Source organism: Magallana gigas, chromosome 2, assembly GCF_963853765.1.
Source record: "Magallana gigas chromosome 2, xbMagGiga1.1, whole genome shotgun sequence".
In the NCBI taxonomy this organism is placed as follows: domain Eukaryota; kingdom Metazoa; phylum Mollusca; class Bivalvia; order Ostreida; family Ostreidae; genus Magallana; species Magallana gigas.
The window spans coordinates 15,764,700-15,787,267 of record NC_088854.1 but is presented as its reverse complement, the minus strand read 5'-3'; the positions used below and the strand labels follow the sequence as shown (position 1 = coordinate 15,787,267).

The 22,568-nt window shown below is 33.0% G+C and overlaps 1 protein-coding gene across 4 annotated transcripts in view; it reads right to left on the bottom strand.

The window, feature by feature from the left end:
• Nucleotides 1-1,714: 1,714 nt before the first annotated feature.
• Nucleotides 1,715-22,568, bottom strand: part of LOC105336689 (exocyst complex component 1) — a 30,001-nt gene continuing 9,147 nt past the window's right edge. Inside the window, exons 7-25 of one of the 4 annotated variants that reach the window (XM_034448190.2) lie at nucleotides 18,646-18,771; nucleotides 18,299-18,400; nucleotides 16,719-16,851; nucleotides 16,201-16,310; nucleotides 15,889-16,038; nucleotides 14,815-14,917; nucleotides 13,303-13,454; nucleotides 12,768-12,881; nucleotides 10,786-10,841; nucleotides 10,437-10,502; nucleotides 8,183-8,287; nucleotides 7,840-7,890; nucleotides 6,551-6,677; nucleotides 5,829-5,912; nucleotides 5,142-5,295; nucleotides 4,702-4,722; nucleotides 4,159-4,283; nucleotides 3,918-4,040; nucleotides 1,715-2,604 (exon numbers count right to left, since the gene is read on the bottom strand). In XM_034448190.2, coding sequence (XP_034304081.2) covers nucleotides 2,380-2,604; nucleotides 3,918-4,040; nucleotides 4,159-4,283; nucleotides 4,702-4,722; nucleotides 5,142-5,295; nucleotides 5,829-5,912; nucleotides 6,551-6,677; nucleotides 7,840-7,890; nucleotides 8,183-8,287; nucleotides 10,437-10,502; nucleotides 10,786-10,841; nucleotides 12,768-12,881; nucleotides 13,303-13,454; nucleotides 14,815-14,917; nucleotides 15,889-16,038; nucleotides 16,201-16,310; nucleotides 16,719-16,851; nucleotides 18,299-18,400; nucleotides 18,646-18,771 — 2,127 coding nt within the window. In that variant the 3' untranslated portion in view covers nucleotides 1,715-2,379. The remainder of the gene's footprint in view (nucleotides 2,605-3,917; nucleotides 4,041-4,158; nucleotides 4,284-4,701; nucleotides 4,723-5,141; nucleotides 5,296-5,828; nucleotides 5,913-6,550; nucleotides 6,678-7,839; nucleotides 7,891-8,182; nucleotides 8,288-10,436; nucleotides 10,503-10,785; nucleotides 10,842-12,767; nucleotides 12,882-13,302; nucleotides 13,455-14,814; nucleotides 14,918-15,888; nucleotides 16,039-16,200; nucleotides 16,311-16,718; nucleotides 16,852-18,298; nucleotides 18,401-18,645; nucleotides 18,772-22,568) is intronic. The other 3 variants (XM_034448192.2, XM_034448193.2, XM_034448194.2) reach the window with 3 other exon arrangements.

Here is a 22,568-nt window from a genome sequence, read left to right as displayed (position 1 = left end):
TAAAGAGTGGGTCTGTGCTCCATATTTTTCTCATAGCTAAATAAGGTCTAAAGGAAAACAAACCAATTTCAATCAACAAAAACGTGGAGAGGTAACCTACTATACATTAAATATCATATTGTATCCCAACAATTGAACGTTTTGAAAAAATAATACAAGTCCGTAAATTCGAGCCCAAAGTGGCACATAGTATCTAAACACGCTACTTTGTTGTGTCTGAAACGGCTCAGTGGTTAGAGCACCCGCCATAACCTAACCTTATACATCTAGGGTTTTTATGTTATGGGTTCGATACCACAGAAATTTAAGGCGCGAAATTGTGCTTTTGCAAACGAATTAAAATTAATATATTTGAATAGATTCAATTGGAAAAAAAATAAATTCAAAATTGTATTTTACGACTAAACTGAATGGGCATTTGCGCTATCTTATCCCCCATCTTCTTAAAAAAAAATAATTTTTGGCACATTTACAGCAAACTATTAGAGAAAATATTTAAACGTAAAAAGTTAGTTCTATAGACACATTTTACGTATGAGTATTTTGGTTAAGAAAAGTGTGAGAATTATTAGAACGCGTGTGTTATATATTGAGATATAAAAAAGGGAATAATAAATGACCTTTATTATTTACCTCATTGCTGGCAGTTTGAAATTGTGTCACATATAGCGTTGTATCATTTCTATTCTGCAAATAAGGGGAAAAAAGACTTCCATCGCTCACCCGAGTAACTCGCAAAACTTGGAGGAAGTTAGGAAGTTTAAATTTTGGTCATAAATCATTTTTCCGTTTCTATTAAATGTTTACATTGCTTCAGTAAGACATATCTAATACTCAACCGAAAATCAGTTTTCGAGTTATAAGCAAGATACAGAGATCACAATTCTTCCTTACGTAAATAAAAATAAATGTTTTTGTTTACATTTGACTGGAAAAAAGAAATTTCCAGGTTTAGACCTAAAATGAATGTGACAAACGCTATAAACTGTTTATTTATGTTCAAAACCAATCAGCAGATAGAAAATCAGCTTGGAAAAGAACTTTTACCGGTATATTGAACCAATGTAAACAAAACAAGGCACGCGTTTTGTTTACATTATAAAGAATTGTCAGCTCTTTATCTTGCTTATCACTGTAATTTTAGTTGATCGTAAGAATTGCATTACCAAAGCAGTGAAAACATGGTAAAATAAGATTTGGCCAGAAGATGGGTGGATAAGGCGTGTAAAATGCCTATACAGGGACGGATAACGCACTGAAAAATTTTAATATCAGTAAATCTGATTCATGAATAAAGCGATAGTAATACAAGAGGCCCAAGAGCCACATCGCCCACCTGAGCAACAATGGATATAACTTAGTTTTATGAACTCTAATGTAAAATATATGGTTTTGTTTTAACAGATTTTTTTTAACATTTGTTCCAGATATTTCTTGATAAGCATAAAGCCCCTTTCCGGCCCTTGTGTTGTTTCAAAAATTAAGAATCAAAACAATACTTGATTTTGCATTTTACACCATTTCTTTTCATATGCTATTAGCCTTAACACTAACTGTATCATATTCAATATCAAATGTCATTAACCTTAACATTAACTGTATCATATTCATATTCAATATCAAATGCCAAAACGAAGAAGTTGTATCACACAGATTGTTACTTGACACTGAGAAAAGCCATCTTACTTAAAAACTCAATAAAGAACAAGTCTGATTCATGAATTAATCATGTATATAAATTATTCAGTACATTCATAACAAGAACAGTATACTTGATTATTGCACATACAGGGCATACCACCGTAACAGAAATCATTTCTTCATGGACAACATAAAATTAACAATTCAGATTTTCAGCATCATACATGTACTCGCTTTATGATGAAATTGTTTCTGAAAATCAATCAGTTGACAATTTGCAAAAGCATGGAACATTTTAGCATCTATTGGTTTTTCATAAAAACTATATACTGTTTATACAATACACATGCTCTTGATAAAATTGTATAATGCCTATATACCGGTAATTCTTCTAGGTAACAACCAAGTACCAATTTTTTTCAGCTTTAATAAATTGTTTCTGGAGGTGAAAAGGTATGAAAAATGGAGATTAATAATGTAAAAGTTTAACTCCACTGATTCTGAAACATTATCGACAGGTTTTCTTAACAAATTTTCTTGGCAATCTTAACATTGTTCCACCTGTAATGCAGTTCCTTTAGCAGAAAATACAATGACTCCTTAATGTGTGTTCACTTTCAATGTTACTTGCATACAACATGAAAGCACAATAAGCAGAAAATAAAAGCACTGCTGTTTCAAATTGATTTTAGTCAAAAATTCACTGTGTAATGGTGACAAGTCATCCTCAACAACCACTTAGTGATTCTGTGCTATCTCTGAAAAGAAGGAAAGAACGTCGTCCACTTTAAATTCCAAGGTTATCCCAGAATCTGGGTAACACTGGTTGATCAGATCTTCGTAATGTTTGATTTGTTTGATGAATTCATCTTGCATGGAGAACCACACCACTTGGAGCAAATTTTCCTCCTCACACAAATCTTTAAGGGTTTTCTTGTAAATTCCATCCAGCCCTTTCTTCACCTATAACAATTGTTTATTCTTTAACAGACTTTCCTGTGATTAAAATCTTTACACAATTAATTTTCCTTCATAAGTTTCATGTAGAATATTCATATTATTTGAGTGATGTTCTTAGACGACCTTAATTAATAACCAGATAAACCCTAATATGATTAATATTTACCTTTGACCTCTAAAGGTATATCATCATTGATAACTTTCACCTTTGCCTCTTAAATTTTTCCTTGATTTTTTACCTTTACCCTTTAACTCTTAACTGAAACCTCACTAATATTGTTAGCCTATCTAATTAGAGAACCATTCATAACTTTAGACCCTTATTATTAAACTGGATTCTCATCAATTTTATTGACCTTTTATTTCATTTATTGAATATTGGTACTAATAGATGATTTTGACATCCCATTCCATCAACTTGATTCTCATTGATAACCTTAAACTTTCATTAATAAAATTGCTTAAGTTTCTAATTGATGAATATTATCCCTAACCTCTATAAGGTCAGACGCGACCTATTTTTCATTTTCTATATTTTCGTATCTCCACAATGTGAAGATTTCCACTTAGTAATTTCATAATTATATTTTTTGTGTTATATGATTTTTTTAAAATTTAGATATAAAGTGTTCAATTGAAAATGTATAGTATGACTTTATTCATAAGCATTCAAATGCATTTTGCATGCTATTTTAAGGAAAATTCTAAATATTCTAGCTCCGAAAAGAGTCTGGTAATGTACCCTGAATTTTTGGGAATTAACAGGTTTAAATGTTAATTTTAAATAGAATCTCATCATTATAAACCTTTACTTTTTACCCCTTTGAATGTATATAACTAAGCAACGGTTACCTCTCACTCTGGAAACTCATGGATGACCTTAACCTGATTGGTTGGTTATTCAATGATGACAATGACGGTCATTAATCTCCATCAATTATACTCCTACTCACTAATACCCTATATCTTTATCTTTTTGACTGAATTTTCAAATTAATTACAACCAAACCTTTCCAATTCACAACTTGTCCTAAAATATTGCTACTACATGTCTCTTCTTTTGTTACTGAAACTATATCACAACTTGTAATTGGCTTTATATAAATGTATATAATTATACATTATGTACTACAACTCTTATACTTGCATCTTTATTGACATTAAGAGACTTTACATACTCTTTGATGACCTTTTGAACTTATTATCTATACTTGCATCTTTACTGACCTTTGACCTTCCACCCATTACCTGGTTTATTGGATACTTCTTGATGAACTTGACCTTACCTTTTAAACTGGATTCTTTATTGTCCTTACCTCTTTCACTGGATACTCTTTGATGACTTTCCTTAGTTCTTGTTTACTGAAGGCTAACTGAAATCCGACCTCCTCTGGTTTGACACCTGTAGCCACACGATTCTGTACGCCCTCAAAAAACACCTGTAACAAGACACAGGTACATATCAGCTCTAAAGCCTTAAGCGTACCTAATAACATGACTAATCCCATTCACATGTATTGCTTATTCCAAATTTAAGCTTTCTGACAATAGGCTTACATGTAATTTTTCCAGAGGCCTTCCCAAAAGATTTAGGGTGTAACTGTTAAGATTGTCCTGATAGATCTGTTTAGCCTCTTTCCGGTCAGACTCCAGACATGGGATTTTCAGAGTGGACAATGTTGCTAGAGAGAGTAATTTTTTTTTTACATTAGCACACAACTTTCTCAAAAGATTCATAAAATTAATTCTTAGAGGTATGTACAATGAAATATAATTTGCTGAGAGAGAGAGAGAGAGAGAGAGAGAGAGAGAGAGAGAGAGCAATCATGCAAGCACTCATTGCTTTTAATCCTAAAAACACTGAATTAATCTGAGTTCAATTACAGGTGCAGTTTCAAAAGAATCCATTAGGGAAATTAATGACAAAAAAGACTTCCCTATATTTTTTAAATTTTCTATTCTCTTTGTTTACTTTGATACTTTTAGAATTTAAATCTGAAAATCTGGGGGGAATATGTTAATGGAATTTGTCAATTAAGGTAGAATTTGAAACCATGCATGTATTGATTTGTTGATAGTCATTAGAAATAGTTTACTTACAATACATATGGTGGAAATTCTCTGAAAAAGGAAAATGTGGTAAGATATTAGAGAATGTTAACAAGATTATACAGTAGATTTAACAGAATTCATTGTAGCTTTGTCTTTGTTGGTTTTTGTGGTACATCTCATATATATACAGTATATTCAGTTCCCAACAAACTATGAAACAATCTTTTTTTATCGATTTTTCATACAAATCCATAAAATTTTCTTATAAAAAAGCAATAAATGAAGCCTAGCTAGCATGGCCCCATGAATTAAAATGATCCAACTTTAAATGAATCTTATCCAAGTGTTATTTTGTGTGGCTGATTCGTGTTTGGAAGTAAGATAACTTACACACAAACATATTACACAATAAGTGATGCTTAAATTGTCCCCTCCAAGTTGTGTGAGGGGGATGGGGGGAGGGAGAAGGTGAATAAGTAGGTAAATACCCATCATGACAACATCTTTTGGTGTCTTCTGGCTCTCGCTGGCTACACGGACAATTTGTTCATAGATGACCACCACCAAAGCTTTGTAGGACTTATCCAGATGTGTGTGTCTGTCAGAGCCCTTAAATATACTCTCTGCTTGGTTGGCAAATTCCTGTTACAGATTTGAAAATAATCTTCAATAAAAAGGTTTCATTCATATCTTAACAAGCTGGTACTGGTTAAATAACATTGTGACACTGCATTGCTCGTAAATATGCAATGTCCGCCATATTTCTCTTTCGTCACTGCTGTCCCTACAACCCGTATATAAGGCGCAGACCTCTAATCAGTTCAAAATACTTGGTCTCACCGCGTTACTCAGTCGTGATGAAATTATGAAATTCATGCACTTTTTTCAAGCCAGGAGAATACTAACATCATACATATTGGTCAATGCATTATTTACAAACAGAATATGCACGTGAATAAGAAATAAATGCATAAAATCCAAAGACCATGAAAGAAATACTACACGTCAGCCACGAGTTTCAGGTGTGCAATTGGGTGTAACGAAATCGAAGGGCTTTATATACCGGTACCTGGTCTGGGTGACAATGCCTATTTACGAACGGTGTTCAGCTTTTACTTCTAAGAGGGTTACATTCTATCCTAACAATCAGAGTAAATCGTGTTCTGACCAATTACCTCAAAGTTATGGACAAAGGCTATAATTCCACATCGACTCTTCTTGGAAACTTTAAAATCTTGAATGGCTTTTATCTGGTTTGCCTAAAATCACAGATAATTTCTTCTTCTTTAAACAGGACTTTGTACAAAATTTTAAATATACATGTATTATACAATGCCTACACAACATATTTTCTTTCAGTACATGAACAATCAAGAATTTAATACAATATTTTGGCTCTAAGTATTCATAAAACATTGTAGCTTTAAAGAAGCAAAATTTTTCAATAGGGTATCAATTTCTTTGAAAGATACATCATAGATGAAATACAATGTATGCACAAAACATTTTTTTTCCATGGAAAGAGTATTTTAAAAGTAGCAAATTTTTGCAAGAAGGACAGAAACTGTTAATCTTTATTTCTAAATCAAAAGCAATAAGAATCAAAGTTGTGTTAAATTTAAATGAGATGTTTGGTATACTCACAATAAACTTGTCAAAGATGTGTCTGATTAAGGTATACTCACAGTAAAAGTTGTCAGAGTTGCGTTTGATTTTGTGAGGTGTATCGTTTACTTACGATGAACTTGTCGAAGTTGCATTTGATTTTGACGAGGTGTATCGTTTACTTACGATGAACTTCTCAAAGTTGCGCTTGATTTTGACGAGGTGTATCATTTACTTATGATGAACTTGTCAAAGTTGCGCTTGATTTTGTCAAGGTGTATCTTTTACTTACGATGAACTTGTCAAAGTTGCGTTTGATTTTGACGAGACAGCTGGCAAACATAAGGCTGAGGAAGGAACCGGTGTCCTGGGCATTGTTCACATGCTGACTCATCCGTACCAACATGTACATGGAGTTACTGCAGACAGAAAGACAGCACCTCACAATCAACATACAGTAGAACCTCAGTACCAAAGTAATAGAACACAACATGGACACAGGTGTTACAGTTCAGTTCTCAAATTACATTGCTCAATGATTAAATTTTTGAATAATTTGTAAGATGTGTAATATTTCAGTATGAAAGTATGAGTTTTAACTCTAACATCAAATTTGTTTTATTTCAAAGATAAAAAACAAAATCATTTTACTGTCACTTCTACCGTTTACCAGCTTTCTTTTTTTACATAGATAGGTACTACATGTATCTAGTGATAATTGATATTCATAATAAACACTGACAGTATATTTGTTGTCTTATGTAGTGTAATATTGGAAAACAGTAAAACATGGTTATAGCAAATTGCCAGGGACAAGTCAATCTGATATTTTACTGTAAATTCCTTATTATACACTAGTACTTAATTCCGCAATTCCACTGTTTTGCATTAAATCGCGAAAATATAAAATCGCGAGCACAAATATTTTGTTTTGATTTGAAAAAATCATATAGCTCAAAACTGTCTGAAAAATGTGAGCAAGATCTTAAAATCTGCAAAGACAGCTTCACACAATTTTTCCTGTAAATTAATTCCTCACAGTTAATAATGAATTTACAGTAGTACATAATATAAACATTATTCTTCATATATGATAGGGTTATGCTTGAATTTTTAAATCAAAGGTATGAAACTATAATTTTGCATAAGTGTGAATTCATTATAAGGGAGTTTGCTCTAACCATGTTTTACTGTATGTATCATAAACATTGAGTCTATTGTTTAGTGCAGTATTAACTGATTGTTAATCTGGGGCTGTTCAACCTCGTATGAATTTAACAGTCTTATAACAGAAGGGGGATATATTACATTTCACAATCAAGCCAGAGCTACAAGGAAATCATGTCATCACTTTTTTTTAACATTCATACAGCATCCATCATTAACCTCGGTAAGTAATTCAACACTGTTAAATAGTAATTTTGACTAAAAAAGATATGATATATATGTATATATAAAGTACAGAGACAGAGTGAGAGATTTGGGGTGGGAAGGTCATTACAAATTTTGGCTTATATACATGACACAACATTATATAAATTATGCCCTTAATATAAAAATTCTCATCCATTGTGTCATTACATATTGTTATCTTGCTGCCAGTATCTTTCATACTCAGAATTTCTGCCGTTCCTTGAGAGTAAAAAGTTAATATTTGTTAAATTCCCTCATGTTTCAATATCTAAACACCATCAATTGTCAATGTTTGATCCTGAAATTGAATAGCAAAATATTTCTTTGGATAATATTATGAATCAAAAACCATAGTACAGGTCTCCATATCTGTACAAGCATGCTGATTATTTGCTAGTCAGAGTTATTTCTCCTTCTGAAAATATACTACAAAAGTCTTGCTTTTATCAAAATTAAAATTAAAAAATGTATAATATTAACCAATTGTTAATTACAACTTGTATTTACTTACAAACCATCCAATCTATCTGCATATGACACAAATGCTTCAAGCTCTGATTCCAGATTTGGAAACAACTCTCCCATCATCCTTCTGACTTCCTCATTCATATGTCTCCTATCAAAAATTCAAAAGTTAAATAAATATTTATTCAAACTTTTTTTTTCTTTATTTAATCATGAGTAATGAGTTGATGCTTAAACATAGAAGAATGAAACATAATGTATGTTTGTTTTTTCAGCCCACATCAGATATAAGGCATTTGTTTTCTCTTTGATGCTTCTCTTAGTTGTTCATGTAATAAAATATATAGTAGAATATCATAGAGACCTAATGAACCCTCCCCCCTTCTCAATGCTACCCCATTCCAGCATTACCTTATTACCGGTAACCTTTCCTTTATGGTTTAAACATTCAATCAAACCAATTTCTTTTTAAATTGCTATTATTAAGTATGAGAAAAAGAAATATTTTGGGGACATTTTTTCATTGTTTGTAAATGTACACCTTAATTTTTAAATCTTTAGTAGATCTTTTTTGTAAAACGTAACTTCAAAAAATTGCAAAAAATTGCTAATAGTATATTTTTAGACATGTTTGCTTTTATAGTATTTGTGTCATGCAGTCAAAGATTTGGTTTAACCTATAGAACTATTGTTATACTTGACTGGTTGGTTCTTAAATAGGACCAGTAATGGTAAACATCTAGCTAATGGTAAATTCATTCCAAAAATTGGATAAAATAGAGATTGATTTTTTAGGACAGGGAAGGGTTTGTTGAGGGATAAATAATATACATGTGTATTGTTCATATGTGCATGGTAGGTTTGTTGATATAATTTTACCTCTACTGAGTAAATTCGCCCTTGTATCTTTTAAAAGAAATCTGATCTTAATTATACCGTAGACAATGAGAAACCCCTAATTGGGAAGTTTAAACAATTCTTTTTATATAAACATATGGATTCTTTGAATTTTTTAAACATAATGACTTTAAATTAGGTAATTACCTATACTAGAGTTATTTCATGATCATGATCAAAACTTTCCCTTCAATGGTAGCTAGTATAGAGACTGCAAAGACATCAGACCAACAAGTTTGCTCTAATAATTTATCATTCAGAAAACCTCTGCTACTGATATATGTACTTCTGCAAACTTTATATGTATAAAACAAAAATTTGTTTAATTGATATACATATACTAAATGTTAACGGTGAAATGCTTCCTTTGTTGTTTCATGCTGGCTCTGAAAGTACCCATCATTGCAGAAAAAATTACATAACACGTGATCGGCTTATGCATTTTCTATAATGTTTGCTACCTTTATACCCAAAGAAAGCATTGTACTGTGTACGTTATGTCTGATTCAAATTACCTAGTACAATGTAGATATCATTTAATGGATCATTTTCTGATCTTGCCGATTACTACCCTCAACTAACATTGTCATAATATATTTGCACATAACATCATCAGTGATGCAACTTGCATAAACATATGTACGGTAAATATATTATTTTCATAATTAATTTAATTGTATTAATTTTCACAATACCCTTTTCTTGTTAGTCACATCAACCATTTGAATCTATATTTTAGTAAACTTGCATGCCTCATACATCTTAAATGTGGTACAGTTACAACATCCTTAATATTGTAGTAACAAGCAAATTGTGCCTCAAAATAGAGGATCAAAGCCTAAATGAACAAAATCCTCTAATTTACAACACAAATCAAATGTGTCAATTCTCCTGAAAGGCATTCAAGTTCTGTCATAGATAATCATTATCAAAAACTGCTATTGTTCATAACACAATTTCAAATGATTGCATTGGTAGAGAATTTTTCATCTCAAAATCAAGCTTCCAATCAATGCCTGCGTGTTGACATGACAACAATATACACTACTTATTGCAAGTATAATGAGTATTTCATAGAACTGGGCATTCTCCAATAAACAACATAAATAAACTCATATCGTCATGGCAACAACATGGAGATGCTTAAATGAAATTGTCTCAACACTGAAAAATTACATTCCAATTGTGATTCTTCATAATTTGTAATCATCTGAAACATAAGAAACTTTTGGTGGTACATGCTCTGTTGAGACAATCACTAAATTCTGCAATCCTGCTTAAATTTAAAAAAAACATCAACAAACTTAAGACAAGGCAAGGCAGCATAAATCAGTACAGTGGTGGCATGTGGGTGATATGAAGCGGAGAGGCAGGCAGGGCAGGGCTGGGTTGGGCCCACTTACAGCTTGGACTTGGTACGACGCCTCTGAATCTTAAGACCACCACCTAAATTCTCCTCATAGAACTCCCTAAAATAGTCAGTAGCCATAGAAACGTTGACAGAATCAATATCTTTAAGAACAAGGCCCTACAAACACATGTGTATGTATACCAATAAAGGTAGAAAAATATATCCTTGTTCTTGGAAACATAAGAAACCTCTACAGAAAATGAAAAAGATTGCATCTTTAATGAATTCACAAGAAAATATTAAAATGTGTATTAATTCTTTCTGAAAAATACCATATCCATCTAATTTCAACATCCCTTCTTTCTGCTTTACTACATTTATCTTGTACTCTGAATACTTACACAACTTCAGGTGCAGCAGGTTGAAGTGGCTTCCATACATCATCAGATTCTTCTTCCTGTAAATCATGAGCAGAAAATGAAGCTTCTCAATAAAATAATTAGTGATTTAGAATGAGGGTCAAAAAAATAATTTGATATGAAAAATATGTTTTATCCCAAATTATGAATTTTTTTATCTTGCTTAAGAATTTCCTTTTTATTTCTCATTGACTACTAGAATTAGAATGAACAAGAGGCCTGAAGGCTACACAGCTCATGTGTGCAACAAAACCAAAATTACAGCTTTCATATACCAGTATATCAAAATAATATAAAAATGTCTTTACAATTTTGCAGTTTTTTTTATTTTAATTTTTGGCACATTTTTTAACATTGAGCCCCAGATAAAGAATGGAGATTTTTAAAGATTTCCCCCCAATATTCCTACGCTAATATTTGCCCCTTCCCCCTATTGTGGCCCCACCATACCTTAGGGATCATGATTTGAATAAACATGAATCTACACTATCAGGGGATATTTCCACATGTTTTAAAATTGGCAAAATGGTTTTTGAGAAGATTTTAAAAAATATGTTTCTATGCAAAAATTAGATATCCTACATCTCCCTCTCAATTGTGGCAGACTCTACCCCCTTCAATACCTGTGGAAGTTTCCATATAAAATTCAAATTACTAGCCAAATGGTTTTTGAGACAATTTTTAAAATATAACATTTCTGGTATTCATATGTATTTGACACCCCCCCCCCCCCCCCATTGTGGCCCCACCCTACACCCAGGGGACGTTTCCTTATAAAACCCAACTTTACTAGTCAAAGGTATTTGAGAAGAAGATTTTTAAAAATTTAACATGTTTTGATGTAAAGATTTGACACCACCCCCTCCCATTGTGGCGTAACCCTACCATCAAGGATCACGATTTGAACAAACTTGAATCTTGAATACCTGAATATGATTACACCAACGGTAGGTTTCAACTTTTCTTACCAAATGGTTTTTTGAGAAGAAAAATTACTCTTACAAATTCCAAAGTAAAAAAAATAATAAGCCAAAGGTATTTGAGTAGAAGATTTTTAAAAAATTCTTACCTAAAATTTTACCCCCATCCCCATTGTGGCCCCCCTCTACTCTACTCCATCCCCACCCCCACAATATCTATCTGTCTGTTTCATCATGTTTTTACCCAATATGTGAAACTATTTATTTTAGAGGCTTTTGGACACTGATATATAATAACATTATTTTAATTTTATTTTGCATTACAGTTGCAACATCATGGCAATGTATTTTGAAAATTTATTGAGGCAGATACTTATTCAATTGCTAAAAGAGGTATAACTCTTTTATTATGTCCATGACAGAAGTCTGATGAAAGAGTTACCTAACTTACGTCACCTCATGGATTGGTGATTTATAATACATGTACACAAGCACCTGACATTTTACATTTTTCTCATCATAAAAAATATATACCCTCTCCTTATAATAATCAAGATACCCATCGCCACCATCTTGGATTGATTTCAAATTATCACATCCGGTGGAATTTTTTATTAAAACTCATTTGGAATTAATTTATTTTGCGAGCCTCTTCGTCAATTATTTAATATATAACGTAAGCTGCCAGTATAAATTTACTAAATTTGTTTATATTTATTGTCTAGTAGTTTGAGGAAGAACATACCAGTGTTAGAGTTAATCACTGACCAATCAAATTACAAGGAATCAAAATTGGCATCAAAAGATAAGTTTGCATGAACATTTTCTGAGAGGTAAAAATAAGGTAAAAATATAAACATAAACATATTTAGACTATATAGAGTAGTCATTGTGTCACTTCATATAGAAAGAAATTTCACACAACCATAATTAGTACATATACATCTAATCATGCCATTCAAATATTACCAAAAAGTTGCCAAAAAATCTGACTTTAATACTGGGAAAAAAAACACAATTTCAAAATAATGTTTATAACTTTACCTGTTTAGCCTCCTTGTTAACAGAAGTGTCCCCTGCCAGATGGAAGAATCGGACACAAAAATCCTGTTCTGCCAGACAAACAGGCTCAAGTTCACTGAGGATTTTATCAATGATCTGTAAACACAAAGCATACGATGAATAGATCCCTCAAGTTCAATGACATTATTAAAATATGAAATATTTTGCAATACTTATATTTTCCAACTACTAATTATCTATGCATTTCAGTTAGCGTTTTCTTCAAATTTGTAATGATTTATTCAAGAAACATGTAACTGAACCATACCCAGCATAAAATCAAACAAACAAAATACAAACACTATGGAATCCCTTAAACTTTGGGGGTTAATTTTCACTGATCATTAGATTTTTAAAGATGTGGCAGATGTGATTTTGAGGATTTACTTGTATGTTAATAGAATAAAGACTGAGAATTTAAAATATTTTGGAAATGTCAATTCATGGGTAAGAGGTTCCCACAAAATGCATGAAAATTGAGCCACAACAAATTCTTATGATTTAAAGTACTGTTTACCTGGTCAAATAGATGTCTCATGGCAAGATCATGGCTGGATCCATGCATCGAGATACTGTCCGAATTCAAACTCTGAACCGAGCCTGACATTTTCCGGTTCAGACTGGAGGAAGAGCCAGAGAGAGCTCGAGCCTGTGCACTCAGTCCAACACCTGGACAATGAAATGATGGATCAGAGGTAGAATTTACACATACTCTTTAAGAACTATTAGGATTATTAAATGCTGTAGATAAACTTTTATTTCTGTGTGAGAAAATTACCGTATTTTTCGGAAATTAGGTCGATACTTTTTTTCCAGACACGTGGACCTCGCCCTATTCAACGCTTCGCCCAATTTATGTTGTTTTTTTTGGTTGGAAAATTTGATATGAAATTTTGCAAAAATTTATGCAACCCTCCAATAAAATCATGAGTGTTTACTATTATACTGCTTGAATTTCTGTGTAAAAATCGTATGGATTTTAATCAATATATTGTAGTAATTTATCATTTAAAAAAATTTAGATGTAAATAGATTTATTTCTTCTTACATTTCTTACTTAGATCACTGACTGAATCATCTTTCGATCATTATTATATGCTGTCATGCAGTTTGATCGCTCGATCGTGTGCTTACGATAAACAAGAAATCTATTTCGCGCGGTAAAAGTAAAATGAGAACCGTACAAAGGGTAATTACAGGGGTAAAATATTGTCGGGTAGAAATAAAAAAAAAAAAACAATTTGTTTTCGTAATAGAATACATGAACAAGTTTTCTGTATATTCAACGATGAAATTTTAGCCAGTTGTCTCTGAAATCAGTCTGGGTAGCGCTTACTTTGTTTATACACAGTTGAACTCTCGGCACGTGCTACTCATGCCCGCAGGCTTCAATAAAATCAGAGGTTGACTCGTGTGTATATACACAGTAAAAAGTCACACAGAGACACAGGGTGGCATGTGCTACCGTAGTCATGCCTCCAGGCTAGGTTACTATCCCCCGGTTAACACAAGTTTGCATGTACACATGGCAGGGAAGTAATAAAAAACGATCTTAAATTAAAACCAGTCGTACTGAATTAATTTGTTTGAAAATTTTGATGCAATTTCAGACATTTTCTTACGATGTTTTCAAGAAATACATTTTATTTCCCTTTTGTTTAAAACTGTGAAATAAGGTTAAAGGCTACTATATGATAACGTTATTGGTTTAAACCATTTATTCATTAGAACTAGCGGTAATTTTTCGACCAATTCTTCAAAGTCGACCTATTTATACTTTTTTAAAATTTTTTGGCTAAAAACGGCCTCCTTCGCCCAATAAACCGTATCGACCTAATTTTCGAAAAATACGGTAATGTATCCTGAAATTGTTTGACAATAACAAAAAAGAATTGGCTGCAAATAATAGTTGCCAAGACCAAGTCTAATATAACTTAATAAATGCAAAATCAAGGCACTGTGATTAAAACTTGAATAACAGTTTGCTGTTCTATGGTTAACTAATGGAAGAACACATCCAGCATCCTACCTAATTTATTCTTGTCTGGTTTGGTTCCTAATTTCTGCTTGGCCATCTCCAAAAAATCTTGTATTTCTTTATTGTAGAGCTTACTTAAATTCTGGGTATAAACCTGTCAAAATCCATTTAAAGATCCAAGATTTAATTATTGCACATGCATGTTATGAATTTATCTGTAAATACAACTGTATACTTGAGATTCTTGAGATACTTGAGAATATTAAGTCCACCAGCTATAGGACACTGAGAGATAGTCATTATAATGTAAGACAACTGAGAAGTCATCATATTACACATCAGATTCATCAACAAAGGACTATATATGATAAGGGCCTAAAATGGCCCCCTAAAATGAACATCATCAATTTACTATCATTCTTTGTTTTCTTAGTACAGATATATATGTGATGTGTTTACATAATATTCATTTTGGTTCAAGTGCCCACAATTTAGAAATATGACATTGTAAAGACAACCTTTTCCCGCCATTTTTGCATTTTTAGCGTAAAAAAGCTTGTTTTCAAGCAGTTTTTCCTTCTGAAAACATAGAGCGCATTCTTGAACAAATAAAATATTTTAACCAGAGATGTATCTAGCCAAGACTAATAATTGAGAAAAAAATTGTCCTTGTTCAAGCATGCACTCTATATTTCCCATTCATAAATAGATAAGAAAAATGTCAATTTTTGACTGAGTTTGATTGAATTATAGAAATGGCGTCACTTTTATATACTGCCAGTGAGTGCAAATAAATCAAATAAATAGATGAAAAATATATCTTATATCAACTCTTCTAAAAATTAGTTAACATTTTATTGAACCCCGAAACACTTAAAAAATGGCGAATTATGGGGGCACAATTTAACTCTTATCATATATAGTTCTTTGAATATTGTTTTTCTATTCATAAACTAATTTTGGTTAAATCAAAAGTCCTGACTTTAAAATTCTTATTTGAAAAGTCTAAAATGTCAGCATCCAGCCCTTTTACCAGAAATAAATTTTTTTTTTCATCATAAAGAATTGCATGACATCTGCATAAAATTTTCAGCAATAAGCAATATTCAATGAAAATTTTTTTACCTTTGAGAGCTGAGTGAAGCAATCAAAGTCCGAGTTCTTTAGCCATAGCATAAGGTCAGCATACGGCGTCAGGTCGCGGTGTGCCGAGTGGTGCGGTGGAAGTTTGAATTCTGGTACCTGACGACTGAGAGTTTCCCCTAGCACATTACCCTGGAAAAGTTAAGATTCTAATACAGCTTGTATATCTAGAGAATTGTATGTATGAACAATCAATGGAATTAAAGCAATGTTTTTTATGCTTATGTATTCTTATTAATTACATGCAGATATAAATTGACCTGAATACACAAATGAATACTCTATCTAGATTACCTGCTGAATGAAAAGATTATTTAAGTGATAGGCTAATCTCTTGCCGAATTTATCCGAGAACCTTGTGAATTTTCTCTGTTGTTCCTCAACAGCAGCCATTTGATTCAGTGCTAAAAGCAGCAAAAAGGAAACAGTAAAACATACACAAATGAACAAACTATTCCAAAATCAAGGTTGCTTCAATATTATTTTATCACCATGTGTCAATAATGAAAAAAAGTTGCTTAATATGTTTAACTTCTGTATACAGGGTTATTTTCGCCCCATGTAATTTTTGCCCTTATACACTTGCAAACAGTTTCGCCCCATATTGAATTCGCCCAGACACAGCTGTGTTTAAAAAGAATAATTGAAGGCATTGGAATTCGCTCAGTTTTAAATTCGCCAGATGACAACCAGGGCAAAAAAAGGAGAAAATAAAATGGGGGCAAATATTTCCTTGTACACAGTATTAAGTATCAAAACAATCATTTAGTAAATACCAACTCCTAACATAGTAAATTAAGAATATAGCTAACCTGGATGAATATCCGCGTTAAGACAACGCTGTAAGATATGGGCCGCTGTAGTACACTCACAGATCCCCCCAGGGGTGGACAGATCCCCGTCTGTTAGGGCCTTCAGGTGCCTGGTGTCTATATCCAGCTGTTTCTGTAAACAATTGTAAAAACGTCACATCAACAGAAATCTGCCCATAACATTTGGTCACATATCACTTTTTTTTATCCCTTTCTCATTGAACAAGCAAGTATTTCTATTCAAAGAAATAAAATCTAGTTTTATCATGATAATTTTAAAATTGAAAAGATTTGAAAAAACAATTTTTTTTTATGAATGATGTATTTCCCCATAAAAGTTATTTCCCTTTAATTCCGTCTTCAGGCAAGTGAATTTTCCTGATTAATCAAGCTGAAAATATTTAATTTTATTTTAAAAAGAGTTTGGGAAAATATTTGTGAGAAAATCACTTAAAACACTGCTGTGGTGTCATTCCTTTGTTCCAGCAGTCTAAATTTTTACCTGTGACTGTCTGATATTAGTGAGTTTTTAATATCAGACCGTAACCAATGGTTAAAGTACTGATATCCTTGAAAATCTGACTGTCTCAAGTAAATCAACAATGAAATTCAATGGCTGTGTTTTAAGTACTATATATGCCTCAAACACTTCTGTATAAAAAAAAACCCCAGACAGTTTTCGGCCCTAAAGACCTCGAAACTGTCCGATATTTTTTCTTCCAAAACTGTTTTCAGCATATATCCATTACGTATCAAAATTACCAGCATGTCTTGTTAAAATTTGTTAAAAAATGAAAGAATCTAGGCATCTTGACCTCTAATATAGCAGGCAATGGAAAATAACCCCATATTATATTGGGTTTATCAAAAACTATCTATAAGAGGCAAAAATATTTGTGTTCCAAGCCCGCATGTTAAAGTTATCAGGTCAGTATGAAAACTTCTCTCCCCTTACTTGCACTCTATTAAAATGACATGCTACATCAATTTACACATAAATGTGATTAAATACACAACTCCACATAAGCACACAGTGCAGTATCTGTACTTAAATCAAGTTGATGTCTGTTGATATCCAATAAAGATTTTTATTTTTTAAAAAGCTTGTTGATCTTTTCCCTCTCCACTCAATCCATGTCTATCTATACCTGGTGGTCACTCTGTTATATACCTGTATGAATCAACCGTTACTTTCGGTTGAATTGACTGTTACTGTTGATTGATACTGACCACTAAGTTGACTGTTACTGTTTGCTGATACTGACCACTAAGTTGACTGTTACTGTTGGCTGATACTGACCACTAAGTTGACTGTTACTGTTGATTGATACTGACCACTAAGTTGACTGTTACTGTTGATTGATACTGACCACTAAGTTGACTGTTACTGTTGGCTGATACTGACCACTAAGTTGACTGTTACTGTTGATTGATACTGACCACTAAGTTGACTGTTACTGTTGGCTGATACTGACCACTAAGTTGACTGTTACTGTTGATTGATACTGACCACTAAGTTGACTGTTACTGTTGGCTGATACTGACCACTAAGTTGACTGTTACTGTTGATTGATACTGACCACTAAGTTGTCCAGTTCCTCCAGCAGAAGCTGGTGATTCTTGTTCCTAGTGTTAATCAGAGCGTCCTTCTCTTTCATCACCTCCATCTGATCTTTGACATTCTACAATACAGAGTAAACAGTTTCCTTTGTTAACAATCTTAGATAAGAGCTTAACATTAGGTGTAAAATTGTAGATCTTTTGGACGAGAATGAAAAAACCCCATAGGTTCTGACATTTCAATAGGATTAGATTCCCATAACTTATTTGAGAATTTGTGTCAAGAATTCTCAAAATTGCTAAGACAGGTAAAACTTGTCAACAAAAATAGGCTCTAAAAGAAATGATCTGTAAAAATACTGCATACCTGCAAAATGCTATCATAAAAGTCTAGTTTATCCTCAATTGTCTCTGCAGATCGAATGCCATCATCCAAAAGTCTCATAAGGTTCAGAACTTGATCCTCAGATCCCATAATGGAATGAATATTGGCCTGAAAATACCAAAATAAATACCTACTATTATCTTTTATGCTCTATAGCACCCTAGTGCAGTACTATATCTGTGAGAAATGACAAGCATCAACAACATACAGGTCTTTATAGGGCTATATTTGCATTTCCATTGTTCTTTCCCACTGTAAGCCCATACGAAGGAGTTGCAATTATTTCTCTATAATCGCAATTGCTCTGTCAGTATACTATGATGTCATAAAGGTGTAACGTTATATATACTTTTCCATGACGTTATAGATTTAAACCACTATACGATACATGATGTGTTTTTCTCCAACTCCATAAAATTGATGTATTTAATATTAAAACCTGTCTTATAATAATATTTTAAAAGAATTACTGTTATAACATATCATTGATTCTGTTAACAAATCTATGTGAATTAAAAAGATACATACACAACAGTCTGAATGATTAATTTTGATGCAATAGCTAAAAGTTAAGGTCTAGGCTAATACAGGGTATTTGCGAGTGGTAAAATGCAGATATAAGTAATAAACAACGATTATTTAGTGTACATGGCGTTATGAATAGCAACTGCTCTGCTGGCATATTTTCCATGATGCGCTAGCGCGCATCATGGAATATGCCAGCAGAGCAATTGCTATTCATAACGCCATGTTCACTAAATAACGCTGTTTATTTCTTAAATATGTATGTCTATAATACGAAGAATAACAAGAGGTCCATGGGGCCACATTGCTCACCTGAGCAACAATGGCTTTATGTGGGTGTTCAAAGGATATTGTGCCATATGGCCCCTCGGTAGAAAAACAAAAAAAGAATACCATAAAATTTACTGTATCCAAATTTTACACTCATTTTCCAACACTTAATCTTTGAAATACCATTTTACCAAAAATAAGATCCTATGCAAGATATAAAACTAAATTTTTGGTAGGGGTACACTCTTAACTTCCAATTCCCTTTATTTTAATTCAGCCTCACTTTATAAAACAATCAAATTATACATGAGAATATGCATATAGGTACATATTCATCTTCAACTACATTGTACTAGCTAGTTATCGTATTTTAATTAAAAAAAATTCCTATATGTGAAAGAGGAAAAATTGTACCTCAAGGCGCTCAAAAAACATTCAAAAATTTAATTGGTCTTCCGCATTATAAATGATTGTTGTTTACCAGGTGTGAACTCGTGCGACGTTTTATATCCTTACTCACTTGATCGATGAATACCCTCGAATGAAAACTGTTGTCATGTGATATGTTAAAGAGCTATTTTATGTATAATCGATGCATAGGTGTCGAAACTTGGTGAAGGGGAGGAGGGTTCCCCCCCCCCCCCCCCCCCACTTTCTTTTTTTTATGCAAAGTTAGACATTGCCTTACTCAAAATCGTTTTTTGTTTTTTTTTGCTGGTCAAGATTTCTGATAAGGTCTAGCCCCCCCCCCCCATCCCTCTCAATGAGCCTCAGACTGCAATGTATTGACAGGCATATTGCTCTATTTTACTAAGGCCCACCCTTTATTTTCATCTTTATTCAAAATCAACATTATTTAACAAATGGCTACAAATCAAGATGAATTTCCGCTATAATTTTTTCTTAAGAATAGCGATAATACATTCATCCCCATAAAAGTAATGTTTTCAACTGTTTTAAAGAGGTCGTTTTTATTTAATTGTGTCTGAAAAACCAACAAAGTTTCATTGTATAAGGAGGGAGCCCCAAAAAGTTGTTACAGCAGATCATCCTTTAAATTTTTCTGTACAAGTATTTAACGTTTATTGACATTTCTAGTGATAAATCAAAATTTCAGCGTCAATCATAGAATTATAAGCAAGATACGTTTAAGTCAATTTTTTGTTCACAAACGTTAATTACATTCAACTTAAGATTTTTAAACTTGGTATTACCTATTCAGAATGAACAAAAGCATGGCCTCAGTTCTGTGAGCAAAGCTCTGTATCTTGCTTATAATTCGAAACTTGACACAGCTGAATATGGTTAATAAAGAGAAAATTGTAAAAATTAGAACAGAAGAAAACATGCACTAAAACAAAGCAAAACAAGAGGCCCATGGGCCACATCGCTCACCTGAGGAACAACAGGTATGATAAAGTCAGCTAAATGGAGTCATAATACAATCTGGACAATGTACATTAATACATGTAGATCCTGTATAAATAAAATCCATTTTTTCCCCTTGGAACTCGGATAGCCCTGATTGCTGCCAATATTTACAAGAGCAGACTTTAATCACCGCTCCTGCACATATATAGGGACTCAACGTTACGCAGGCAGGGATGACCGCACACCTACGCAACTCAACAGGTACCAACGTTAACGCAAGCAGGGATGACTGCACACTTGCGCCAACAGCTCAACCTAACGCAGGCGCCGCAATCACCACCAATACAAGCAGGTATGACCGCACACTTGTATTAATGCGATACAGGGCAGAAATGACCACACATTCCTGTATCGTTGGTTAGAAAAACACGAAGATTAGATAGACCAGGGATGTTAACACCCTCAACCTCTCCGTACCTGTTCAAGTTTAACCCCAAACAGTCACTCAGTCCAAAGCAATAGACACTGTCCCTATATATGTGCCGGCCTAAAATAATTCATAGTATCTAAAAATTGGAAATCAAAAATAAACAAACTAATCCAGCCTAACCCAAAACTACTTATGCAAAACAACTTATATACATTGAATATTTATTATTGTATAAAAATAATCATCACAATAATTGGTTAACAGTGGATGCATTAATTAAAATAATCAAGAATCAATAAATCAAGGGCAATAACCCAAAACAGTAATACAAAAAGATTCTACTGAAAAAATAGCTGCCTGCTTCAATTTTATAGTCATATCACATGTTGAGTATTGCAGTTCTCAAAAAGATCCTTTACAATTGTTTATATATGGGATATTTCGCTACATCAAACTCTGAACCTTCTTGTGAGGCCGAAGAATTGTCCTGGAGCCAAAGTCTTAACAATTATAAAGAATCATCTTGCTGATTAGTTTCTGAGAAGAAGATTTTTAAAGATTTACTCTTTATTCCTATGTAAAACTTTAACACCCCCCCCCCATGTGGCCTCACCCTACCCCCAGGGGTCATGATTTTCACAACTTTGAATCTACACTACCTGAAGATACTTCCCACAAGTTTCAGCTTTCCTGGCTGATTAGTTTCTGAGAAGAAGATTTTTAAAGATTTACTCTATATATTCCTATGTAAAATTTTAACACCCCCCCCCCCAATGTGGCCTCACCCTACCCCTAGGGATCATGATTTTCACAACTTTGAATCTACACTACCTGAGGATGCTTCCACACAAGTTTCAACTTTTCTGGCTGATTAGTTTCTGAGAAGAAGATTTTTAAAGATTTACTCTATATATTCCTATGTAAAACTTCGACACTCCATTGTGGCCCCAACCTAACCCCAGGGGTCATGATTTTCACAACTTTGAATCTACACTAACTGAGGATGCTTCCACACAAGTTTCAGCTTTCCTGGCTGTTTAGTTTCTGAGAAGAAGATTTTTAAAGATTTACTCTATATATTCCTATGTAAAACTTCGACCCCCCACTGTGGCCCCAACCTAACCCTGGGGGTCATGATTTTCACAACTTAGATTCTACACTACCTGAGGATGCTTCCACAAAAGTTTCAGCTTTCCTGGCTGATTAGTTTCTGAGAAGAAGATTTTTAAAGATTTACTCTATATATTCCTATGTAAAACTTTGACCCCCCATTGTGGCCCCAACCTAACCCCAGGGGTCATGATTTTCA